Source organism: Bombina bombina, chromosome 1 (genome assembly GCF_027579735.1).
Source record: "Bombina bombina isolate aBomBom1 chromosome 1, aBomBom1.pri, whole genome shotgun sequence".
Taxonomy (NCBI): domain Eukaryota; kingdom Metazoa; phylum Chordata; class Amphibia; order Anura; family Bombinatoridae; genus Bombina; species Bombina bombina.
Genome location: NC_069499.1, coordinates 1,135,243,346 through 1,135,267,877, shown reverse-complemented (window position 1 = coordinate 1,135,267,877; position 24,532 = coordinate 1,135,243,346). Strand labels below are relative to the sequence as shown.

The 24,532-nt window shown below is 38.7% G+C and overlaps 1 protein-coding gene across 1 annotated transcript in view; it reads left to right on the top strand.

The window, feature by feature from the left end:
• JUP (junction plakoglobin) overlaps positions 1-23,628 on the top strand; it is a gene marked incomplete in the record, with an annotated part of 133,947 nt that extends 110,319 nt beyond the window's left edge. The window contains 8 exon segments of the mRNA XM_053698828.1: positions 1,481-1,819; positions 2,058-2,213; positions 6,822-6,941; positions 19,820-19,970; positions 20,508-20,629; positions 20,763-20,802; positions 20,898-21,052; positions 21,799-23,628. Coding sequence (XP_053554803.1) covers positions 1,481-1,819; positions 2,058-2,213; positions 6,822-6,941; positions 19,820-19,970; positions 20,508-20,629; positions 20,763-20,802; positions 20,898-21,037 — 1,068 coding nt within the window.
• Between the last annotated feature and the right edge of the window lie 904 nt (positions 23,629-24,532).

Sequence of the window (24,532 nt, the reverse complement as noted above, 5' to 3'; positions counted from 1 at the left end):
ATCTGCTATATGTGGATGGGTGTCTTTGGGTAAGTATGTTTTTATTTCTTTAGACACCTCAGCTATGGTTTGGCACTTTATGCATTTATATAAAGTTCTAAATATATGTATTGTACTTATATTTGCCATGAGTCAGGTTCATGTATTTCCTTCTGTAGACTGTCAGTTTCATATTTGGGAAAGTTAATATTGAGAAATATTTTCTTAGTGGGGTTTAGTCTTTTTTTCAATTGACTACTTGCGGGCTGTTTTAGGCTCGCGGGTGCGCTAAATGCTACACTTTATTGTGTCATTCTTGGCGCGAACAATTTTTGGCACGAAAGGCACATCCGTTGATGCAAGTTCGTCATTTCCGGCATCAAACTTGACGCAGGGGTTCACACAGGGTTGCGTCGCTAGTGACGCGAGTGTAATTTCCGGACATGGTTGGCGCCAGAAAAAAATTCTATCTGAATCACGAAAGAAAAAATTTGGGTTCAGTGTCCCTTTAAGGTAGTCTCAACTCACAATATATATAAAAAAAAATGCTCGGTCTCTGTCCCAATCCTCCTTCCTCTAAGGAGCTGTTACATAATCTGGACGTGGTTAGAGCCTTGAAGTTCTGTCTTCATGCTACCAAGGAATTTCATCAATTGTCTTCCTTATTTATCCTGCATTCTTTTAAGCGCAAGTGTCAGAAAGCCACTACTGTTATCCTATCCTTCTGGCACAGAAGTTTGATTTGCATGGCGTATATGGAAGTGAGGCAGCAGCATCCATCAGAAATTACAGCACAATATATCCGTGCAGTCTCTTCTTCCTAGGCCTTCAAGAATGAGGCTTCAGTTGAACAGATATGTAAGGCTGCTACATGGTCCTCATTACATACTTTCACAACATTTTACAGATTAAATGTTTTTGCCTCAGCTGAGGCATCTCTTGGGAGAAAGGTTCAAGTTGTGGTGCCTTGTACTTGAGACTGCCTTCCCTCCCTAAATTTCTCTTGACTCCACAACTTGAGTATTGGTGTCCCGTAGGTTATGAATGAATTTCATGGATACTTGCTGCCATTAGAAAGAGAACCTAATTTATTCTTGCCTGATAAATTATTTTCTTTCTTGGCAATGAGCGTCCATGAAACCTTCCTGAACAAATGTAGTGGCCGGTAGCCTTTTGTCACCTCTATACCCCTTTTATCTCTACTTTTCCTTATCCTCGGCTTGTCCTACTGAGAGGATAGGGGAAGTGGGATAGATATTTAATGCTTTGTTTGGAGTGTCTTTGCCTCTCCTGGTGGCCAGGTGAAGCATTCCCCATAGGTTATGAATGTATTTCGTGGACTCTTACTGCCAAGAAAGAATATCATTTATCGGGTAAGCATAAATTATGTTTTTAAAATCTGTAGCACTGTGAATTGGGCATCACTCAGTGTTTTTAATAAATATTTTTGTTTTATTTTCTTCCAATGGGGTTTAAATGCTGCTTGTTTAATCCATTACAGGAGGGCCTGGATAATGTGCTGAAGATCCTGGTGAACCAGCTGAGCTCGGATGATGTGAATGTTCTGACCTGTGCTACTGGCACTTTATCCAACTTGACTTGCAACAACAGCCGCAACAAAACTCTGGTGACACAAAGTAATGGGGTAGAGTCCCTTATCCACACCATACTGCGTGCCAGCGACAAAGATGATATAGCTGAGCCAGCTGTCTGTGCCCTGCGCCACCTCACTAGCCGACACCCAGATGCAGAGGTGGCTCAGAACTCTGTGCGACTTCACTATGGCATCCCTGCCATTGTAAAACTGATCAACCAACCCTTCCAGTGGCCACTGGTGAAGGTACATTACTTAACTATACAGAACAGATGATTACATATGACTTGGAAAGGGGTTTTTATAAGCACAGTATGTCTTTAGTCAATCCTAGCTGCTGACCTGAATTTTTGTCACTAAACTAAGTTATGAAGTGATTGTCAATTTTATATAGTACAGATGAATGTTATGAGCCTCACTAAAGATTACAATTTTTTTTTTCTCCATTTGCATTGATATGTAATTTTTGTTTACTTTTTCTCAGGCAACCATTGGCTTGATTAGAAACCTTGCCCTTTGCCCAGCCAATCATGCCCCCTTGCATGAAGCTGGTGTCATCACCCGACTGGTTCATCTGTTGGTTAAAGCTCACCAGGATGCCCAGAGGCACGCAGCTTCAGGAACACAGCAACCTTACACGGTGAGGACCACGCCCAATTAAAAACCCTTATCCTTTTCCCAACTCCTACATGACTACATATTGCACTTGTGTAGAAAACTTAGAATCTGATTTTAGGGCTCAGCATTAAAGTTTTGGGGGGGGGGGGTTGGTGCGGGCGGGTTATTTTTGTGTCCTAAAACTGTTTGTAATTGTGTTTAAAAACAACTAAGTTACACCATTTTACATTTATGTACGCCCCAACATCCCACTTGTCAAGTTAACTGAACTGTATTATGGTTGTTCCAAGGGTGCTGGGGAGAAACATTCCTACAGTATTGCAGAAGCTCACCCTTACCTTATTGTGGTTCTGGTGCCTCTACACTGATCTGTATAGAAACAGAATGAACTGGGCTTATAAGGACACCTTAGTCATTTTAAAGTCTTACTTTAGATTAAGCTGCAAATATCATCCTGCACCCTTCTATGGGCTAAATTTATCAAAGGCTAGGCGAACTCTGTATGTGCTTCGCCTGTAACTGCGCCCCAGCTCGCCTCCGGAGAAGCGCACATGTGCGCCTGAATTTATCATAAAAATAGAGGTAACTTTGTGCAGGCGAGCTGGGGCGTAATAATGATAAATTTCGCCTGTCGGAAATGGCATTTACTCCCTATTTATCACAGTACATCCCTATAAATATTTACGCCACCATGTTTTGATTATAAAAATAGTGTTTTTAAGTTAATATTTAGCTTATATTTATATTATATAATGTTTCTGTGCTGTTTTTTTATATATGTTGATCATTTAAGAGCGCAAAAAAAATATATATGTAACTGTTGGTACCCATATGCACCAGTGGAAGCGCACATTTCTGACAAATAAGTCTCTTCTTGGCGCTGAGCCTTTGAAAAATGATTTAAAAGAAAAAATGACTGCATCACAAGATGTAAAAGCATGTATTACAATGGTGTTCGCCTCAGTCTGCATGGCGAAATATACAACACGCAATTGAAGCCGAAATTGCAGTTCCCTATCGGCGCAAAGCAATGATAAATAAGAAACTGGGCGTTTTTGTAGGCCGGGCTGTTAAATTACGCCTATTACTAATGTAAATTGTAGCACTCGGGAGCGCGTCTGTGCGCCTAGGCGAATGCACACTGAGTGCGAAAAAGTTTCTTTCAGATTTGCGCAATTATAGGCGCAGAGTGCTTTGATGAATATGACGATCAGTTTGTATGAGCTATTTTGGACGTAATTATAGGAGAAGGGCTTTGATAAATCTAGCCCTATATCCTGCAGTAGTAACAGTAAATATATTTTAAAATAAATATTGTTTCTGGTCACTTTGAAATGGCTGTCAAACTCTGCCCACTGATGTGACATCACAATCTAGGCTGCATCTATATACTGAATAGCCTTATCTGTTGAATTCAATTAGTGAGTCTTTTGTAACTAGTGAAGCCTTTAATGCAGCCCAGACCGTGATGTCATCAGTGGGGAAGATCTTGGCAGCCATTTCAAAATGACCAGAAACAATAGTCATTTTAAAATAACTTTTTTCCTGTTACTGCTGCATGATATAGAAAGGGTGCAGGAGGATATTTGCAGCTTAATCTAAAGTAAGACTTTAAAAGATAACTAAGGTGTAGACTGTCCCTTTAAATAATACATAAACTATGGGGTTAGACTGTACAGGGGAGAACATAAGTTAACTCTGTTTGCAGATGACATCCTGCTTACACTCACAAAGCCCTTGGTGTCTCTTCCTAATCTATATCAATTATTAGAAGATTTTACCAACATATCAGGTTTCAAAATAAATTCAGACAAATGTGAGGCTCTCTCATTATCGCTACCACCACACACACAAAAACTAATAGAAGCTAATTTTGATTTTAAATGGGCCAAACATTCCATGAAGTATCTGGGAATACATGTTACTAACGCACTAGACACTCTATACCGAGCAGACTATATCCCAATGTTTAAAACCATAAGGAAAGACATAATGAAATGGAGAAGGGGCAATTTTTCCTGGTTTGGCAGATTGTCAGCAATAAAGATGAATGTCTTACCAAGGCTATTGCATCTTTTCCGTGCTTTACCTATTAAAATTCCGCATAGAGATCTAATAAGATTAATACAAGGAAACAAAACAGCTAGAATAGCCGCCCATATACTTAAGCAACACAAACAAATTGGGGGAACAGGAGTGCCCAACCTGCTAGATTACTATCAGGCAGCCAGACTTGCACAAATCACATTACTAAGTAAAGACTGCCAAGGATTAACATGGCCCAACATTTAGGCGCATATAAAAGGTTTAAGTAAACCAGCAGATATCATATGGAATCCCAATAGCACCTCAAACAAACCTTTATATAAACTAAAGATCACAGAGGAATCCAGACAGCTGTGGAGATCCCTTACGGGACCTCTGAAGCTAATGTCTATCCACTCACTGATAATACCTTTAGGAGCCACTACTATCTGCAGACTTCCAAAGACAAATAACTAAATGGGAGAATAAGGGACTATATAGGGTGGCAGATTTTTTGGAAAACGGTAGAATAATGACTTATACACAATTAAGAGACAAAATACAACCAGATACATTAAAGTGGTTTTTATATCTCCAAATCTCTAGTGCTATAAGTAAATATAGACAGGGTAGCGTGCCCACCCCAAATACCACTTTAGAAAAAATCATTATGATACCAGGCAGGAAGAAAAAAAATGATCATACAAGAGGCTAAAAACAAAACAAAGCCAATGCTTCATGAAAAATGGGAACTAGACTTGGGGGAAACACACGAGAAAGAGGAATGGCAACATATTTTCTCTAAAATAAGCAAAGGACTAGTGGGGGCGGATCTCATCGAAAATTCGATTAAAACCTCGTATAGGTGGTACCTCACACCACTAAAAACTTCACATTATACCTCTCAAGGTAATAGATTGTGTTACCGGGGTTGTTCGGATATTGGTACTTATATCCACATGTGGTGGGATTGTCCAAAGATAAGACCTACATGGGACAGGCTCTCTCATTTACTTATAGTAATAATAGATAACACCTTTACGCTTACAGCCTCTCAGGCCTTACTACATGTACCCCAGGAATCCCTAAATTCAGCTACTAATACATTGATCAGTATACTATGCACAGCTACGAGAATCTGCATAGCTAGGCATTGGAAGGAGGGGACACCGGGATGGTCTGAAGTAATCAACAAAATTGAAGATGTATACGCTATGTCTGAAACAGTGGCATGGCTGCAAGGCGCTTCTGTACACTTTCAAATATACTGTAATGTCAACCTATATTTGGTGCGATCTTTAATAAAAATTATTTCAACTAAATAATACATAAAAAAAAAAAAAAAGTGATGTAAGGTGTTAGCCACATCCTGTCTGATGGGGAGAACCGTCTCTATCTCAAATGAATGACTAGAACATTTATCTTCCTAATCAGAAATTAACCCCCCTCTGCCAGCTATTGGATGGATTAGATCACTTCTTTCTAAATAATTAATCAGGCAGTAAGCACAAACACTTCTCCTCCTCTGCTTTGTCTCCATTCCTAGAAAACATGTGATTTCAGCCATTTCAACTTCCTTTTGTTTCCTCCAGTGTAATATATTTACTTGCTACTTTTTTTGCTTTTAAGATCAGTGCTTTGAGTAATCACATACATACATACATACATACATACATACATACATACATACATACATACATACATACATACATACATACGCATGCATGCATACACATATATATATATATATATATATATTTATATGCACGCATATATATATATATATATATATATATATATATATACGCATATATATATATATATATATATATATATACGTATATGTGTATATATATATATATATATATATATATATATATATATATATATATATATATATATATATATATATATATATATATATATATATATATATATATATATATATATATATATATATATATATATATATGCACACACACATAGATATACACACACACACATAGATATACATACACACACACACACATATTCTCTTTTGGTAAGAATAGTTTCAAAACAATGGTTTAGGAATGTGTTTCTAAGCCACAGACATCCTCTTATCACATGCTTTTTTATTAGCTTTTCACAACAGGAGACTGCTAGTTCATGTGGGTCATATAGATAACATTCTGCTCACGCCCATAAAGTTGTGACTGACACTGCTCTAATTGCCTAAATGCAAGTCCATAGATAATAAATAAATTAAATGTCCATGTGATAAGGAGCCTGTCAGAAGATATACAAGGTTATCAGAGAGGTTAAAAATAGATTAATATAACCATGTTTTCGGAGAAAAACTGGGGAATGGGTAATAAAGGGATTATCTATATTTTTAAACAATACAATTATTGGTGTTGATTGTCCCTTTTAACAAAGCCAAATTACGGATCTCAACTTATATTATTGACAAAAGTGAACAGATAGGAATTGCCCTCTAAGAAAGTATTAAAATATTTTGTACGTTATGTTTTTTATTTAGCTTTTGCTTTGTAGTGCACACTATTTTTGGAACTCAAAATGTTCTAAATGTCTAACGATTTTTTGTCTTGGATTTTTTCTTTAGGATGGAGTGAAGATGGAGGAGATAGTTGAAGGATGCACTGGAGCACTACACATTCTGGCCAGAGACCCAGTGAACCGCATGGAAATATACAGGCTTAACACAATTCCATTGTTTGTGCAGGTGAGTGCTGACAAACATACAAATATCCATATTTATAACCTGTATTGTATGACTGGTTTACCTCAGTGTTACAGATTTTTAGCAGGCAGAACTTCTTGAATAGAAGAAAACCACCACTGCTATTTATTTGAGGGTTTTGTTTCATGAATGCATATTAAGTTTTTTGTTGATATTGTTTCATGAATATATTTGTTTGCGGTACTATCCCAATTTGAATGTTTCTTTCACTGCTGGTTTATCTGGAAGTACTTGCTGGATGTGTTTAGGGACACGCTGTGCTAAACAATGCTCATATGCTTTGAACAAACAGCTTATTTCAAAGCTGCATGTTACTCATTTCTCCAGCGGCTACATCTGCCAACTTGCTCCCACAAACCATACAGCCACTGATTACAAGGGACATGTGCTGAACAGGCAACACACTTTCTTTGCCTCTACTATTGCAATTGTAATTCAATTTGATCAAAGATAATTTTATTTTAGTAAAGTCTAAATCCTTATCAAACAGATGACATGTGACCTTTCTTTTGCTATTCACCACTTATTTTTGCCTTTTTAAATATGACTCCTAGTAACTATTTTAATTATGCTCATGGATTTTAGAATACAAATGTGGTGTTTGTTTTTTTTTGTTGTTGGTTTTTTTTGTCAACACAGATTATATGCATAGAGCTTGTGAGATCTACGTTCATCATTCTAAACACACGTTTTAGAGCTTTGTACCATTTCAGTTTCTATATCCTGACGAGACTCTGCAAATACAGAGAAAAAAAAAGTGTATATTAACTCTGTCCAGCTGCAAGTTGGAGAGGGGGAATATCCAATCAGCAGTACTTAGGTCTTACTTTGCTTTGTTCTTATGAGATTTCACTGAAATCTCCTGAGATTTCAAAGTAAATTTCCTTAAACTGAATAGGAAAATAACATGACTGTGTCTGCACTTGCCAGTCGCACGCTTCCTTGCAATTTCTTTGATTTGCTGCTTAAAGTCTCTTTACAGTGGGGTCTAAATACTTAGTAAATTTTGGGGTAAAGTATTTTCCTTTTTTACATAGATATGTTCAGGTGATATTTCTCCAACATAGGTGTGTCCGGTCCACGGCGTCATCCTTACTTGTGGGATATTCTCTTCCCCAACAGGAAATGGCAAAGAGCCCAGCAAAGCTGGTCACATGATCCCTCCTAGGCTCCGCCTACCCCAGTCATTCTCTTTGCCGTTGTACAGGCAACATCTCCACGGAGATGGCTTAGAGTTTTTTAGTGATTCTCCTCCTTATGAGGAGATTATGGACAGAATCAATGCTCTCAAATTGGCTAATGCTTTCACTCTAGACGCCACTTTGCAATTGGCTAGGTTAGCGGCTAAGAATTCTGGGTTTGCTATTGTGGCGCGCAGAGCGCTTTGGTTGAAATCTTGGTCGGCTGATGCGTCTTCCAAGAACAAACTACTAAACATTCCTTTCAAGGGGAAAACGCTGTTTGGTCCCGACTTGAAAGAGATTATCTCTGATATCACTGGGGGTAAGGGCCACGCCCTTCCTCAGGATCGGCCTTTCAAGGCAAAAAATAGACCTAATTTTCGTCCCTTTCGTAAAAACGGACCAGCCCAAGGTGCTACGTCCTCTAAGCAAGAGGGTAATACTTTTCAGGCCAAGCCAGCTTGGAGACCAATGCAAGGCTGGAACAAGGGAAAGCAGGCCAAGAAACCTGCCACTGCTACCAAGTCAGCATGAAATATTGGCCCCCGATCCGGGACCGGATCTGGTGGGGGGCAGACTCTCTCTCTTCGCTCAGGCTTGGGCAAGAGATGTTCTGGATCCTTGGGCGCTAGAAATAGTCTCCCAGGGTTATCTTCTGGAATTCAAGGGACTTCCCCCAAGGGGGAGGTTCCACAGGTCTCAGTTGTCTTCAGACCACATAAAAAGACAGGCGTTCTTACATTGTGTAGAAGACCTGTTAAAAATGGGAGTGATTCATCCTGTTCCATTAAGAGAACAAGGGATGGGGTTCTACTCCAATCTGTTCATAGTTCCCAAAAAAGAGGGAACGTTCAGACCAATCTTAGATCTCAAGATCTTAAACAAATTTCTCAAGGTCCCATCGTTCAAGATGGAAACCATTCGAACTATCCTTCCTTCCATCCAGGAAGGTCAATTTATGACCACGGTGGATTTAAAGGATGCGTATCTACATATTCCTATCCACAAGGAACATCATCGGTTCCTAAGGTTTGCATTCCTGGACAAACATTACCAGTTTGTGGCGCTTCCTTTCGGATTAGCCACTGCTCCAAGCATTTTCACAAAGGTACTAGGGTCCCTTCTAGCGGTGCTAAGACCAAGGGGCATTGCAGTAGTACCCTACCTGGACGACATTCTGATTCAAGCGTCGTCCCTTCCTCGAGCAAAGGCTCACACGGACATCGTCCTGGCCTTTCTCAGATCTCACGGCTGGAAAGTGAACGTGGAAAAGAGTTCTCTATCCCCGTCAACAAGGGTTCCCTTCTTGGGAACAATTATAGACTCCTCAGAAATGAGGATTTTTCTAACAGAGGCCAGAAAAACAAAACTTCTGGACTCTTGTCGGATACTTCATTCTGTTCCTCTTCCTTCCGTAGCTCAGTGCATGGAAGTGATCGGGTTGATGGTAGCGGCAATGGACATAGTTCCTTTTGCGCGCATTCATCTAAGACCATTACAACTGTGCATGCTCAGTCAGTGGAATGGGGACTATACAGACTTGTCTCCAAAGATACAAGTAAATCAGAGGACCAGAGACTCACTCCGTTGGTGGCTGTCCCTGGACAACCTGTCACAAGGGATGACATTCCGCAGACCAGAGTGGGTCATTGTCACGACCGACGCCAGTCTGATGGGCTGGGGCGCGGTCTGGGGATCCCTGAAAGCTCAGGGTCTTTGGTCTCGGGAAGAATCTCTTCTACCGATAAATATTCTGGAACTGAGAGCGATATTCAATGCTCTCAAGGCTTGGCCTCAGCTAGCGAGGACCAAGTTCATACGGTTTCAATCAGACAACATGACGACTGTTGCGTACATCAACCATCAGGGGGGAACAAGGAGTTCCCTAGCGATGGAAGAAGTGACCAAGATTGTTCTATGGGCGGAGTCTCACTCCTGCCACCTGTCTGCTATCCACATCCCGGGAGTGGAAAATTGGGAAGCGGATTTTCTGAGTCGTCAGACATTGCATCCGGGGGAGTGGGAACTCCATCCGGAAGTCTTTGCCCAAGTCACTCTGCTGTGGGGCATTCCAGACATGGATCTAATGGCCTCTCGTCAGAACTTCAAAGTTCCCTGTTACGGGTCCAGATCCAGGGATCCCAAGGCGGCTCTAGTGGATGCACTAGTAGCACCTTGGACCTTCAAACTAGCTTATGTGTTCCCGCCGTTTCCTCTCATCCCCAGGCTGGTAGCCAGGATCAATCAGGAGAGGGCGTCGGTGATATTGATAGCTCCTGCGTGGCCACGCAGGACTTGGTATGCAGATCTGGTGAATATGTCATCGGCTCCACCTTGGAAGCTACCTTTGAGACGAGACCTTCTTGTTCAGGGTCCGTTCGAACATCCGAATCTGGTTTCACTCCAGCTGACTGCCTGGAGATTGAACGCTTGATTTTATCGAAGCGAGGTTTCTCAGATTCTGTTATCGATACTCTTGTTCAGGCCAGAAAGCCTGTAACTAGAAAGATTTACCACAAAATTTGGAAAAAATATATCTGTTGGTGTGAATCTAAAGGATTCCCTTGGGACAAGGTTAAGATTCCTAGGATTCTATCCTTCCTTCAAGAAGGATTGGAAAAAGGATTATCGGCAAGTTCCCTGAAGGGACAGATTTCTGCCTTGTCGGTGTTACTTCACAAAAAGCTGGCAGCTGTGCCAGACGTTCAAGCCTTTGTTCAGGCTCTGGTTAGGATTAAGCCTGTTTACAAACCCTTGACTCCTCCTTGGAGTCTCAATTTAGTTCTTTCAGTTCTTCAGGGGGTTCCGTTTGAACCCTTACATTCCGTTGATATTAAGTTATTATCTTGGAAAGTTTTGTTTTTAGTTGCAATTTCTTCTGCTAGAAGAGTTTCAGAATTATCTGCTCTGCAGTGTTCCCCTCCTTATCTGGTGTTCCATGCAGATAAGGTGGTTTTACGTACTAAACCTGGTTTTCTTCCAAAAGTTGTTTCTAACAAAAACATTAACCAGGAGATTATCGTACCTTCTCTGTGTCCGAAACCAGTTTCAAAGAAGGAACGTTTGTTGCACAATTTGGATGTCGTTCGCGCTCTAAAATTCTATTTAGATGCTACGAAGGATTTTAGACAAACATCTTCCTTGTTTGTTGTTTACTCAGGTAAAAGGAGAGGTCAAAAAGCTACTTCTACCTCTCTCTCTTTTTGGATTAAAAGCATCATCAGATTGGCTTACGAGACTGCCGGACGGCAGCCTCCCGAAAGAATCACAGCTCATTCCACTAGGGCTGTGGCTTCCACATGGGCCTTCAAGAACGAGGCTTCTGTTGATCAGATATGTAGGGCAGCGACTTGGTCTTCACTGCACACTTTTACCAAATTTTACAAGTTTGATACTTTTGCTTCTTCTGAGGCTATTTTTGGGAGAAAGGTTTTGCAAGCCGTGGTGCCTTCCATTTAGGTGACCTGATTTGCTCCCTCCCTTCATCCGTGTCCTAAAGCTTTGGTATTGGTTCCCACAAGTAAGGATGACGCCGTGGACCGGACACACCTATGTTGGAGAAAACAGAATTTATGTTTACCTGATAAATTTCTTTCTCCAACGGTGTGTCCGGTCCACGGCCCGCCCTGGTTTTTTTAATCAGGTCTGATAATTTATTTTCTTTAACTACAGTCACCACGGTACCATATGGTTCCTCCTTAACGTCGGTCGAATGACTGGGGTAGGCGGAGCCTAGGAGGGATCATGTGACCAGCTTTGCTGGGCTCTTTGCCATTTCCTGTTGGGGAAGAGAATATCCCACAAGTAAGGATGACGCCGTGGACCGGACACACCGTTGGAGAAAGAAATTTATCAGGTAAACATAAATTCTGTTTTTCTAGTCAGCTCACTTTTTTTTATTTGTTTGAAATATCTACTTTTGCCTGTTATTTCGCCACCTATGCTGAAATGAGTAACAGGTTTTTCTACATAGAAAAAATGTATGTATAGAGAAGACAAAAGCACAGATTAATCTCCCAGTGGATGTATGAGGAAAAGATTTTGATTGTGGACTAGCTGGTTGAGCTTATTAACCCCTTCTCCGCCATAATGAAAAGTATGCTTTACTTGCATGCTCAGTCTATTGGTATGGGAATATCCTGTAGAACAGGTGATGGTTTTAATGTGCAAAAACAGTGATTTCAAATACAAAAAAAAAACCTTGAAGGAACAATTTCCTAATGCATTTCATGCTCTGTAGTAGGTATAACTCGTTTGGAACACATTAAGGGAAACTAATTTTATAGTAGTGTTCCTGAAGAAACTACCACTTTTTTAAGCTGGGGACTTCAACTACTTCAGCCACGGTATCCTAAACACTTGTATTTATCAGGCTTTAGGAATTGATTGGTGATTTCTTTGCAAATCTTATTTGGTAAACTATTTACTCTTGAGGAATTTTATTTCCTAAAATGAGGATTTTTACCAACCAATGAGAGATCAATATTTAGATTTACTGATTAATCTATTTCCCCCTATTAAGTGACCATGTGGCCCCACCTAAACACTTTTTTTTTCTTTTAGCGTGCTTTGTTTGTTCTATGATTATTGGGCAGAACAATCTTCCTTTTCTTTCTAAGTTGGACATAGCTTTACTATTTAAGGGGAGGAGTTCTGAAGTCCATTTCTTTGAAGTTTTTAACTAGTCAATGTCAGGAGGCACCAAGGAAGATCATATAATCACTTATAATTGGAAACTTTGATTTATTGGTGAGCAGAGGTCTTATTTTGTTCCAGGGGGAATAGATTTACTGAGACTTTAATCTTTTTGCTGTTATCAGAAGCGTACATTAGTTTCATTACAATCTTGCATTGCTAATGCAGGCTGCAGTTTTTAACTGTATGCTATTTAGGTCTCCCAGGAGACAAAGCACCCCCCCAGTAAAAAATTGATTTGTATGTGAGCTCAGAGCTGAATATGTGATGGCTCCCATTAATTAGTAAACAGTGCAGCTAATTGCTCAATTAGACATATATGTCTGGAACAGAGCTGTGTTTAGCGTTCTGTTTTATTAGTAGAGGTTTTGAAAGTGGCAGGAGAGATGCTGTTTAAAATACCATCGGTTTCTATGTTCACAACATTAAATCAAACTACCCTACATAATTCTACATGAGTCTTTAGGACTCTGGCCAAAATAATAATAATAATATTATTTTATGTATACAGGAGTATGAACATGTGTGAGGATGATATTAAACTGTATTCACTATTAAGTAATTAGTATGTGTGTGTGTGTGTAAAGCAAAACTAGGTTTTGTCAACACTTAAAGGGACAGTATACTCATTTTCATATAACTGCATGTAATAGTCACTACTATAAAGAATAAGATGCACAGATACTGATATAAAAATCCAGTATAAAACTGTTTAAAACTTACTTAGAAGCTCTCAGTTTAGCTCTGTTGAAAAGCCCACTGCAAAAAAAGTAGCTGAAAAGCCCACAGGAAAATAAGACACACTTCCCCCCCCCCCCCCCTTCCTTTGCATATGAAAAGACCATTTACACAAACAGGAGCAAGCTGGAGAAGGTATTCTCATAACACTTTGGGGCTTGGTTAGGAGTCTGAAAATCAGAGCAATGTTTTTTTTAAAAATAAGCAAAACTATACATTTAAAAAAAAAAAAACTTTACGGGCTATATAAATCATTTACAAAACATTTATGCAAAGAAAAAATGTGTATAATGTCCCTTTAAAGCTGAAGACCCAATGTTTCCTGAGACACATCCTTTAACCTTTTCCTGTTTATATATAAACTTCTTTGATTATATGCTGAATTTGTATGTTGCATGTTTTTTTTTTTTTTCTTTCATGTAATTAGCAAGAGTCCATGAGCTAGTGACTTATGGGATATACATTCCTACCAGGAGGGGCAAAGTTTCCCAAACCTCAAAATGCCTACAAATACACCCCTCACCACACCCACAAATCAGTTTTACAAACTTTGCCTCCTATGGAGGTGGTGAAGTAAGTTTGTGCTAGATTCTACGTTGATATGCGCTCCGCAGCAGGTTGGAGCCCGGTTTTCCTCTCAGCGTGCAGTGAATGTCAGAGGGATGTGAGGAGAGTATTGCCTGTTTGAATGCAATGATCTCCTTCTACGGGGTCTATTTCATAGGTTCTCTGTTATCGGTCGTAGAGATTCATCTCTTACCTCCCTTTTCAGATCGACGATATACTCTTATATATACCATTACCTCTGCTGATTTTCGTTTCAGTACTGGTTTGGCTTTCTACTACATGTAGATGAGTGTCCTGGGGTAAGTAAGTCTTATTTTCTGTGACACTCTAAGCTATGGTTGGGCACTTTTTTAATAAAGTTCTAAATATATGTATTCAAACATTTATTTGCCTTGACTCAGGATGTTCAACATTCCTTATTTTCAGACAGTCAGTTTCATATTTGGGATAATGCATTTGATTCAATCATTTTTTCTTACCTTAAAAATTTTACTTTTCCCTGTGGGCTGTTAGGCTCGCGGGGGCTGAAAATGCTTCATTTTATTGCGTCATTCTTGGCGCGGACTTTTTTGGCGCAAATTTTTTTTTCTGTTTCCGGCGTCATACGCGTCGCCGGAAGTTGCGTCATTTTTTTTGACGTTTTTTTGCGTCAAAAGTGTCGGCGTTCTGGATGTGGCGTCATTTTTGGCGCCAAAAGCATTTAGGCGCCAAATAATGTGGGCGTCTTATTTGGCGCTAAAAAAATATGGGCGTCACTTTTGTCTCCACATTATTTAAGTCTCATTATTTATTGCTTCTGGTTGCTAGAAGCTTGTTCACTGGCATTTTTTCCCATTCCTGAAACTGTCATTTAAGGAATTTGATCTATTTTGCTTTATATGTTGTTTTTTCTTTTACATATTGCAAGATGTCCCACGTTGCAACTGAGTCAGAAGATACTTCAGGAAAATCGCTGCCTGGTGCTGGAGCTACCAAAGCTAAGTGTATCTGCTGTAAACTTTTGGTATCTGTTCCTCCAGCTGTTGTTTGTATTGAATGTCATGACAAACTTGTTAATTCCTTTAGTAAAGTTCCATTACCTGTTGCTGTTCCGTCAACATCTAATACTCAGAGTGTTCCTGATAACATAAGAGATTTTGTTTCTGAATCCATTAAGAAGGCTTTGTCTGTTATTCCTCCTTCTAGTAAACATAAAAAATCTTTTAAAACTTCTCATTGTTCAGATGAATTTTTAAATGAACATCATCATTCTGATTCTGATAATGGTTCTTCTGGTTCAGAGGATTCTGTCTCAGAGGTTGATGCTGATAAATCTTCATATTTATTTAAAATGGAATTTATTCGTTCTTTACTTAAAGAAGTTCTAATTGCTTTAGAAATTGAGGATTCTGGTCCTCTTGATACTAAATCTAAACGTTTAGATAAAGTTTTTAAATCTCCTGTAGTTATTCCAGAAGTTTTTCCTGTTCCTAGTGCTATTTCTGAAGTAATTTCCAGGGAATGGAATAATTTGGGTAATTCATTCACTCCCTCTAAACGTTTTAAGCAATTATATCCTGTGCCATCTGACAGATTAGAGTTTTGGGACAAAATCCCTAAGGTTGATGGGGCTGTCTCTACTCTTGCTAAGCGTACTAAGATTCCTACGGCAGATGGTACTTCCTTTAAGGATCCTTTAGATAGGAAAATTGAATCCTTTCTAAGAAAAGCCTATTTGTGTTCAGGTAATCTTCTTAGACCTGCTATATCTTTGGCGGATGTTGCTGCAGCTTCAACTTTTTGGTTGGAAGCTTTAGCGCAACAAGTCACAGATCATAATTCTCATAGCATTATTATTCTTCTTCAACATGCTAATAATTTTATTTGTGATGCCATCTTTGATATCATTAGGGTTGATGTCAGGTATATGTCTCTAGCTATTTTAGCTAGAAGAGCTTTATGGCTTAAAACTTGGAATGCTGATATGTCTTCTAAGTCTACTCTGCTTTCCCTTTCTTTCCAGGGTAATAAATTATTTGGTTCTCAGTTGGATTCTATTATTTCAACTGTTACTGGAGGGAAAGGAACTTTTTTACCACAGGATAAAAAAATCTAAAGGTAAATTCAGGTCTAATAATCGTTTTCGTTCCTTTCGTCACAACAAGGAACAGAAACCTGATCCTTCATCCTCAGGAGCGGTATCAGTTTGGAAACCATCTCCAGTCTGGAATAAATCCAAGACTTCTAGAAAATCAAAGCCAGCTTCTAAGTCCACATGAAGGTGCGGCCCTCATTCCAGCTCAGCTGGTAGGGGGCAGATTACGTTTTTTCAAAGAAATTTGGATCAAATCTGTTCACAATCTTTGGATTCAGAACATTGTTTCAGAAGGGTACAGAATTGGCTTCAAAATAAGACCTCCTGCAAAGAGATTTTTTCTTTCCCGTGTCCCAGTAAATCCAGCGAAGGCTCAAGCATTTCTGAAATGTGTTTCAGATCTAGAGTTGGCTGGAGTAATTATGCCAGTTCCAGTTCTGGAACGGGGGTTGGGGTTTTATTCAAATCTTTTCATTGTACCAAAGAAGGAGAATTCCTTCAGACCAGTTCTGGATCTAAAGATATTGAATCGTTATGTAAGGATACCAACATTCAAAATGGTAACTATAAGGACTATCCTGCCTTTTGTTCAGCAAGGGCATTATATGTCTACAATAGATTTACAGGATGCATATCTACATATTCCGATTCATCCAGATCACTTTCAGTTTCTGAGATTCTCTTTCCTAGACAAGCATTACCAGTTTGTGGCTCTACCGTTTGGTCTAGCAACAGCTCCAAGAATTTTTACAAAGGTTCTCGGTGCCCTTCTGTCTGTAATCAGAGAACAGGGTATTGTGGTATTTCCTTATTTGGACGATATCTTGGTACTTGCTCAGTCTTTACATTTAGCAGAATCTCATACGAATCGACTTGTGGTGTTTCTTCAAGATCATGGTTGGAGGATCAATTTACTAAAAAGTTCATTGATTCCTCAGACAAGGGTAACCTTTTTGGGTTTCCAGATAGATTCAGTGTCCATGACTCTATCTTTGACAGACAAGAGACGTCTAAAATTGATATCAGCTTGTCGAAACCTTCAGTCACAATCATTCCCTTCGGTAGCCTTATGCATGGAAATTCTAGGTCTTATGACTGCTGCATCAGACGCGATCCCCTTTGCTCGTTTTCACATGCGACCTCTTCAGCTCTGTATGCTGAACCAATGGTGCAGGGATTACACAAAGATATCTCAATTAATATCTTTAAAACTGATTGTACGACACTCTCTGACGTGGTGGACAGATCACCATCGTTTAATTCAGGGGGCTTCTTTTGTTCTTCCGACCTGGACTGTAATTTCAACAGATGCAAGTCTTACAGGTTGGGGAGCTGTGTGGGGGTCTCTGACGGCACAAGGGGTTTGGGAATCTCAGGAGGTGAGATTACAGATCAATATTTTGGAACTCCGTGCAATTTTCAGAGCTCTTCAGTCTTGGCCTCTTCTGAAGAGAGAATCATTCATTTGTTTTCAGACAGACAATGTCACAACTGTAGCATACATCAATCATCAAGGAGGGACTCACAGTCCTCTAGCTATGAAAGAAGTATCTCGAATTCTGGTTTGGGCGGAATCCATCTCCTGTCTAGTTTCTGCGGTTCATATCCCAGGTATAGACAATTGGGAAGCGGATTATCTCAGTCGCCAAACGTTGCATCCGGGCGAATGGTCTCTTCACCCAGAGGTATTTCTTCAGATTGTTCAAATGTGGGGGCTTCCAGGAATAGATCTGATGGCCTCTCATCTAAACAAGAAACTTCCCAGGTATCCAGATCCAGGGATCCTCAAGCGGAAGCAGTGGATGCATTGTCACTTCCTTGGAAGTATCATCCTGCCTATATCTTTCCGCCTCTAGTTCTTCTTCCAAGAGTGATCTCCAAGATTCTGAAGGAATGCTCGTTTGTTCTGCTGGTAGCTCCAGCATGGCCTCACAGGTTTTGGTATGCGGATCTTGTCCGGATGGCTTCTTGCCAACCGTGGACTCTGTGATTAATACTATGTTACAGGCTCGTAAATCTTTATCTAGGGAGATATATTATAGAGTCTGGAAGACTTATATTTCTTGGTGTCTTTCTCATCAGTTTTCCTGGCATTCTTTTAGAATTCCAAGAATTTTAGTTTCTTCAGGATGGTTTGGATAAAGGTTTGTCTGCAAGTTCCTTGAAAGGACAAATCTCTGCTCTTTCTGTTCTTTTTCACAGAAAGATTGCTAATCTTCCTGATATTCATTGTTTTGTACAAGCTTTGGTGCGTATAAAACCTGTTAAGTCAATTTCTCCTCCTTGGAGTTTGAATTTGGTTCTGGGGGCTCTTCAAGCTCCTCTGTTTGAACCTATGCATTCATTGGACATTAAATTACTTTCTTGGAAAGTTTTGTTCCTTTTGGCCATCTCTTCTGCCAGAAGAGTTTCTGAATTATCTGCTCTTTCTTGTGAGTCTCCTTTTTTGATTTTTCATCAGGATAAGGCGGTGTTGCGAACTTCTTTTGAATTTTTACCTAAGGTTGTGAATTCCAACAACATTAATAGAGAGATTGTGGTTCCTTCATTATGTCCTACTCCTAAGAATTCTAAGGAGAAATCATTGCATTCTTTGGATGTGGTTAGAGCTTTGAAATATTATGTTGAAGCTACTAAGACTTTCCGAAAGACTTCTAGTCTATTTGTTAACTTTTCCGGTTCTAGGAAAGGTCAGAAGGCCTCTGCCATTTCTTTGGCATCTTGGTTGAAATCTTTAATTCTTCATGCTTATGTCGAGTTGGGTAAAACTCCGCCTCAAAGGATTACAGCTCATTCTACTAGGTCAGTTTCTACTTCCTGGGCGTTTAGGAATGAGGCTTTGGTTGATCAGATTTGCAAAGCAGCAACTTGGTCCTCTTTGCATACTTTTACTAAATTCTACCATTTTGATGTGTTTTCTTCTTCTGAAGCAGTTTTTGGTAGAAAAGTACTTCAGGCAGCTGTTTCAGTTTGAATCTTCTGCTTTTGTTTTCATTTAAACTTTATTTTGGGTGTGGATTATTTTCAGCAGGAATTGGCTGTCTTTATTTTATCCCTCCCTCTCTAGTGACTCTTGCGTGGATAGATCCACATCTTGGGTAGTCATTATCCCATACGTCACTAGCTCATGGACTCTTGCTAATTACATGAAAGAAAACATAATTTATGTAAGAACTTACCTGATAAATTCATTTCTTTCATATTAGCAAGAGTCCATGAGGCCCACCCCTTTTTTTGTGGTGGTTATGATTTTTTTGTATAAAGCACAATTATTTCCAATTCCTTATTTTTTATGCTTTCGCACTTTTTTCTTATCACCCCACTTCTTGGCTATTTGTTAAACTGATTTGTGGGTGTGGTGAGGGGTGTATTTGTAGGCATTTTGAGGTTTGGGAAACTTTGCCCCTCCTGGTAGGAATGTATATCCCATACGTCACTAGCTCATAGACTCTTGCTAATATGAAAGAAATTAATTTATCAGGTAAGTTCTTACATAAATTATGTTTTTTTGCTTTTTTTTTTTTTTTTTTTTTTTTTTTTTTTTTTGTGATATGGAGAAATTTTGTTTATTAAAAATCAAATTTGATTTTTCCCCTCCTGGATAGCTTTTGTATTCCCCTGTGGAGAATATTCAGCGTGTAGCAGCTGGAGTACTATGTGAACTTGCCCAGGACAAAGAGGCAGCAGATACCATAGATGCTGAAGGAGCGTCTGCCCCACTGATGGAGCTGTTGCATTCCCGGAATGAGGGCACAGGTGTGTAGGTTTTTAATACTTGAAGTTTGCAGACTACAAATTGATTAGTCAAACAAAGGACTCATCCCTAATCATTGTAAAGTTGCTGAGTTTGTCCAATACAATATGGTGCAGGCATTAACACATTTAGGGGCCAGGCAAAGGTGTTTTGTATATAGATAGTGGTAGAATAGTCCAAAAATGTAGGCGCCAGAGGTAAAACTGTAGGTGCTGTGTCCCGTCTGGCTCTTAGTTTGTCGCTCTGAGATAGTGTTTACAAGTTATGTTGTCTCTTGCCAGCATTGCTGTTTCTAAATCCTTTCTCTTCTGCATATTCTATTATGTTTGAGAACCTGATTCCTGTCTGATTAGCTTTGCTTTAGATGTCAACTTTTTAGGCAGTTCAATTAAACAATATCACAATACATAGATTATAAAGTTAATGGTAAAAATGACTACTTTTGCTTTAAATAAAATATAAATCCCTTGTGCCATTAAGAGAACATGATTAGTAATGTTTTTGCATTAGTTTTGAAACTCTATATCTCTCTGACTTAGCCACCTATGCTGCTGCTGTTCTGTTCCGTATTTCTGAGGACAAGAACCCAGACTACAGGAAGCGTGTATCTGTAGAGCTTACAAATGCTATCTTCCGCCAGGACCCTGCAGCATGGGAAGCGGTATGTATCCTTATGAATATATGGGGTTATTACAGGATGGACAGACCTGTTTCTATGTTCTACTAAAGCTAGAGAAGAAAACATTTTTGGGTACCAGAATATTGTTTCACCTTTTTGTTTTTTTCTATTCTAGGCCCAAAGCATGATTCCACTTAGTGATCCTTACGCAGATGGTAAGTGTTAATGCTTGCATGTTTTTACGTGTCTGGTGGTATTTTTAAAAGAAAATATCTTCTAATATTATACATATGTCTCCCCCCCCCTGCAGATATGGACAACTACCGATCAATGTATACAGAAGAAATTCCTCTGGAAAATCTGGGAGAAGACATGGACATGGACTATCCAGTGGATGCTTACAGTGATCATGGAGGCCGTCATCCCTATTCTGATAACATGATGGCTTAAAGGATTTTGCACAAGGTATCAACTTGACCCCACCAAAGCAAGCTTGGGCAACTGGAAAAATATCTTTATTTAAAGGGACAGTCAAGTCCAAAAAAAACTTTCATTTTTCAAATAGGGCATGTAATTTTAAACAACTTTCCAATTTACTTTTATCAACAATTTTGCTTTGTTCTCTTGGTATTCTAGTTGAAAGCAAACCTAGGAAGGCACATATGATAATTTCTAAGACCTTGAAGGCCGCCTCTATTTTATTTACTTTTCACAGCAGGGGAGAGCAAGCTCATGTAGGCCATATAGATAGCATTGTGATCACGCCCGTGGCTAGTGGCAGACACTACACTAATTGGCTAAAATGCAAGTCAATAGATAATAACTAAAAGTCATGTGATTAGGGGCGGTCAGAAGATGCTTAGATACAAGTTAGTCACAGAAATAAAAAGTGTATTAATATAACAGTGTTGGTTTTGCAAAACTGGGGAATGGGTAATAAAGGGATTATCTATCTTTTTAAACAACAAAAATTCTGGTGTTGACTGTCCCTTTAACTAGTAAATGATGTGCTAAGATTTGTGCTTCCTATACACTGCTTAATTCTTCCTGGTCAACAAGACAAGACATACCTATGGGGTGTGTGCTTTTTAATGTGTAATCCCACCCTTTGCCAGATAGTCTTCCAGTGTATTTTGCATCTGTTTAAAAACCTAAAGTTAACTATGTACTTCAGTTCTGAAAAGTACTAACATGTTTGTGTTTTTTTGCAGTTATTTACCACAGAAGAGTGATTCACAACAGAAGTGCCTACAATGAAAATGTCCTCTCCAACTTAACAATTTCCCTTTTTTAAAATGCTTTTTATTTGATAGAATTTTGCACAATTTTTTTGTGTAGACCTATCTGCTTTTGGGGCCCTGCTTTTTAGAATGCTGTTTATTTACCTCACCTACTGCAGCCTAGAGGTTAATAAACTGTATTTTCTTATTTCTTTAAAATCTTGAAAGCTTGTGTTCACTTAAAACCTTTTACTATATATTATAAATATATAAATAATTTTTTTTAAAGATTTTAATATGGTTCAAAAGGATTATATTGTAAACATTTTTCCCCTTTGTTTAAATTTTCCATTTTCACCCTCATTATGCTAGTGCACAACCAAAATATATTTTAAGAAAAACACAGGGTTATTTCAAAATTAAAGAAGCAGTACACACAGGACAAAAATTAACATTTCTAGTTGAGATACGCTAAAAAAATATCCTTTGCATTGTAGTTCCTGTTAAATAGCAGGACTATATTAGTACATTTTTTATTTTTCCTTATCTTCATGATTTTACTATCTTGACAAGAAGTGCTAAGGTCTTTATTTTTATTTTTGTACTATTCTTAAAAAAGGGACTTGCAGTCACTGGTACTCCCCACACATCAGTTAGTGAAACAGTACACTAGCCTTTCCTCTGTAGGGCAGTTTGATAGATGTATGTAATGTCTACAGGGGTGTTATGAGACGTTTAATTTTATTACAGAAAAGGGCAAAAGGTTAATTTTGTTAGATGTCTTTTTATTTTTGAGTATTCTATATGTTGGGGGGGGGGGGGGTAAAATGTCCCTTATATTGCCAAAGCACAGGCAGGGTAGATACAAATGTCATCCTGGTATCCAGGTCTTTTTACTTTTTTAAAACTGCATTCTTCCGCCTCTCCCATATTCACCAGATTCTTTATATTTAGTATCTTAATATATATGTAATGTATATGTAATGCTGAGAAAAAAATTAAATAACCTATTTGCTGTGTTCCTTTATATGAAGTGGCATTTTTAAAACACATATGTACATTTCCTCAAACATGCAGAATTTTTTTTTCCTTTAACTTTTTAGTTGTATATAAAAAATAAACGAACGGTATTGATATGTGTTGATTTTGTTTTTGTGAGTACTGCTGCTTTAAATACATACTCTGATTTTTTTTTTTTAAATATTTTCATTAGCAAAACGTTTTGATATTCATAACATTTAACACAAACAACTTGTATTTTCTCTTTACATTTTTTTTTTGTCTTCTGCTGATCTGCTCCTATCTGTCCTAGAAATATATGTATATGATGTAGAGTTCTAAAGATTAAAGGGGGTTTTTTTGTATACATTTACCTACATATTCTCTTACCATTTTTAAAATGATTGAAGTGTAAGCAGGCAAGAATAGGCCATAATTAAAATATTTTTAATCCTCAGGTCCTGCTTAAAAGCACACATCAAAATTTTGAATCCCCCCCCCCCCCCCAAATAAAAACTGACTCTTTACAGAAAGCTTTATAAACTATGCTGCCAATGAAGTAACGCCCATTAAAAGCCTTGGAAGTTTGCTAATGCAGTGATGGTTTTTATGTAAATATGTTTCCAATTAACTTTTTTATTTTTTTCATTTCTGTAACCTTAAGCTGCCTATTGTTTATATCCATATTCCAATTTTAAATTTGTTAAAGTAGCTCTACATCATTGTTGAAAGGTTGTTTTTTTTTTTGTTTTTTTTATAATTTTTTTTTTTTAGTAGTAGTAAAAACAGCCAATAATATAAAAATAAAAATAACTAAAATTCCTTTTGTTGTGTTTTTTCTTTAATTTGCTTTCTTTCCAATGGCATGGAGAGTTCACAAATCCATTCATTACTTTTAGGAATTCAGCTCCTGGCCACCAGAAGGAGGCACATCCTAAGTATCCCTCCCACTTTCCATAATCCCCAGTCATTATTTGCCTCACTAACTTGGAGGAGGTGAAGATGGATCATGGCTTCTCTCCTCAGTACCAGGGTCATAGCCCGCATCAAGAGGGAGCGGACCTTTTGATTATTCTATGTTCTCTGACTTGGTCAGGACTTAGTCAGCGGATTTGGTGTAGAAGGACCTTCTACTTCAAGGTCATTTTTCAAACTCTAATTCTTCTAAGGCAGACGCCGTGGAGATGGACTTTAGTTCTCTCTAAGAGAGTTTTCAGATAAGGACTTTCTCTCTGATCAGGCAAGTAAGTCAAGGATTTGAAGGAGGTGTCATAAGTTCTAGCACTCCTGTCTCTAAATTTAAGTCTCAAGGTTTTCCTTGGCACAAGGACTTTTCTCCAAGAGGGTTTGGAGAAGAGTTTGTCCGATAGTTCTTTATAAGGGCAGATCTCTTCCCTTTCAGTTCTGTTATACAAAGGATTACCCAGTTGTCCGGACGTCAAGCAGGTGTTGGTTAGTATCAAACCTGTGTTTCAGCCTGTTGCTCCTTCATGGAGCCCTATTCTGGTTCTTGTATTTGAGACTCCCATTCTGTTTGTTTATTTTTCTTTCCAATGGCATAAAGAGTCCCATGAAAACCATTCTAATTACTTGTGGGAATTCAACTCCTGGCCACCAGGTGGAGGCAAAGAACACCCCAGCAAAGCTTCAAGTATCACTCCCACTTTCCATAAACCCCCAGTCATTCTTTGCCTTTTACATTAGGAGGATGTGCGAAGATAGTGTC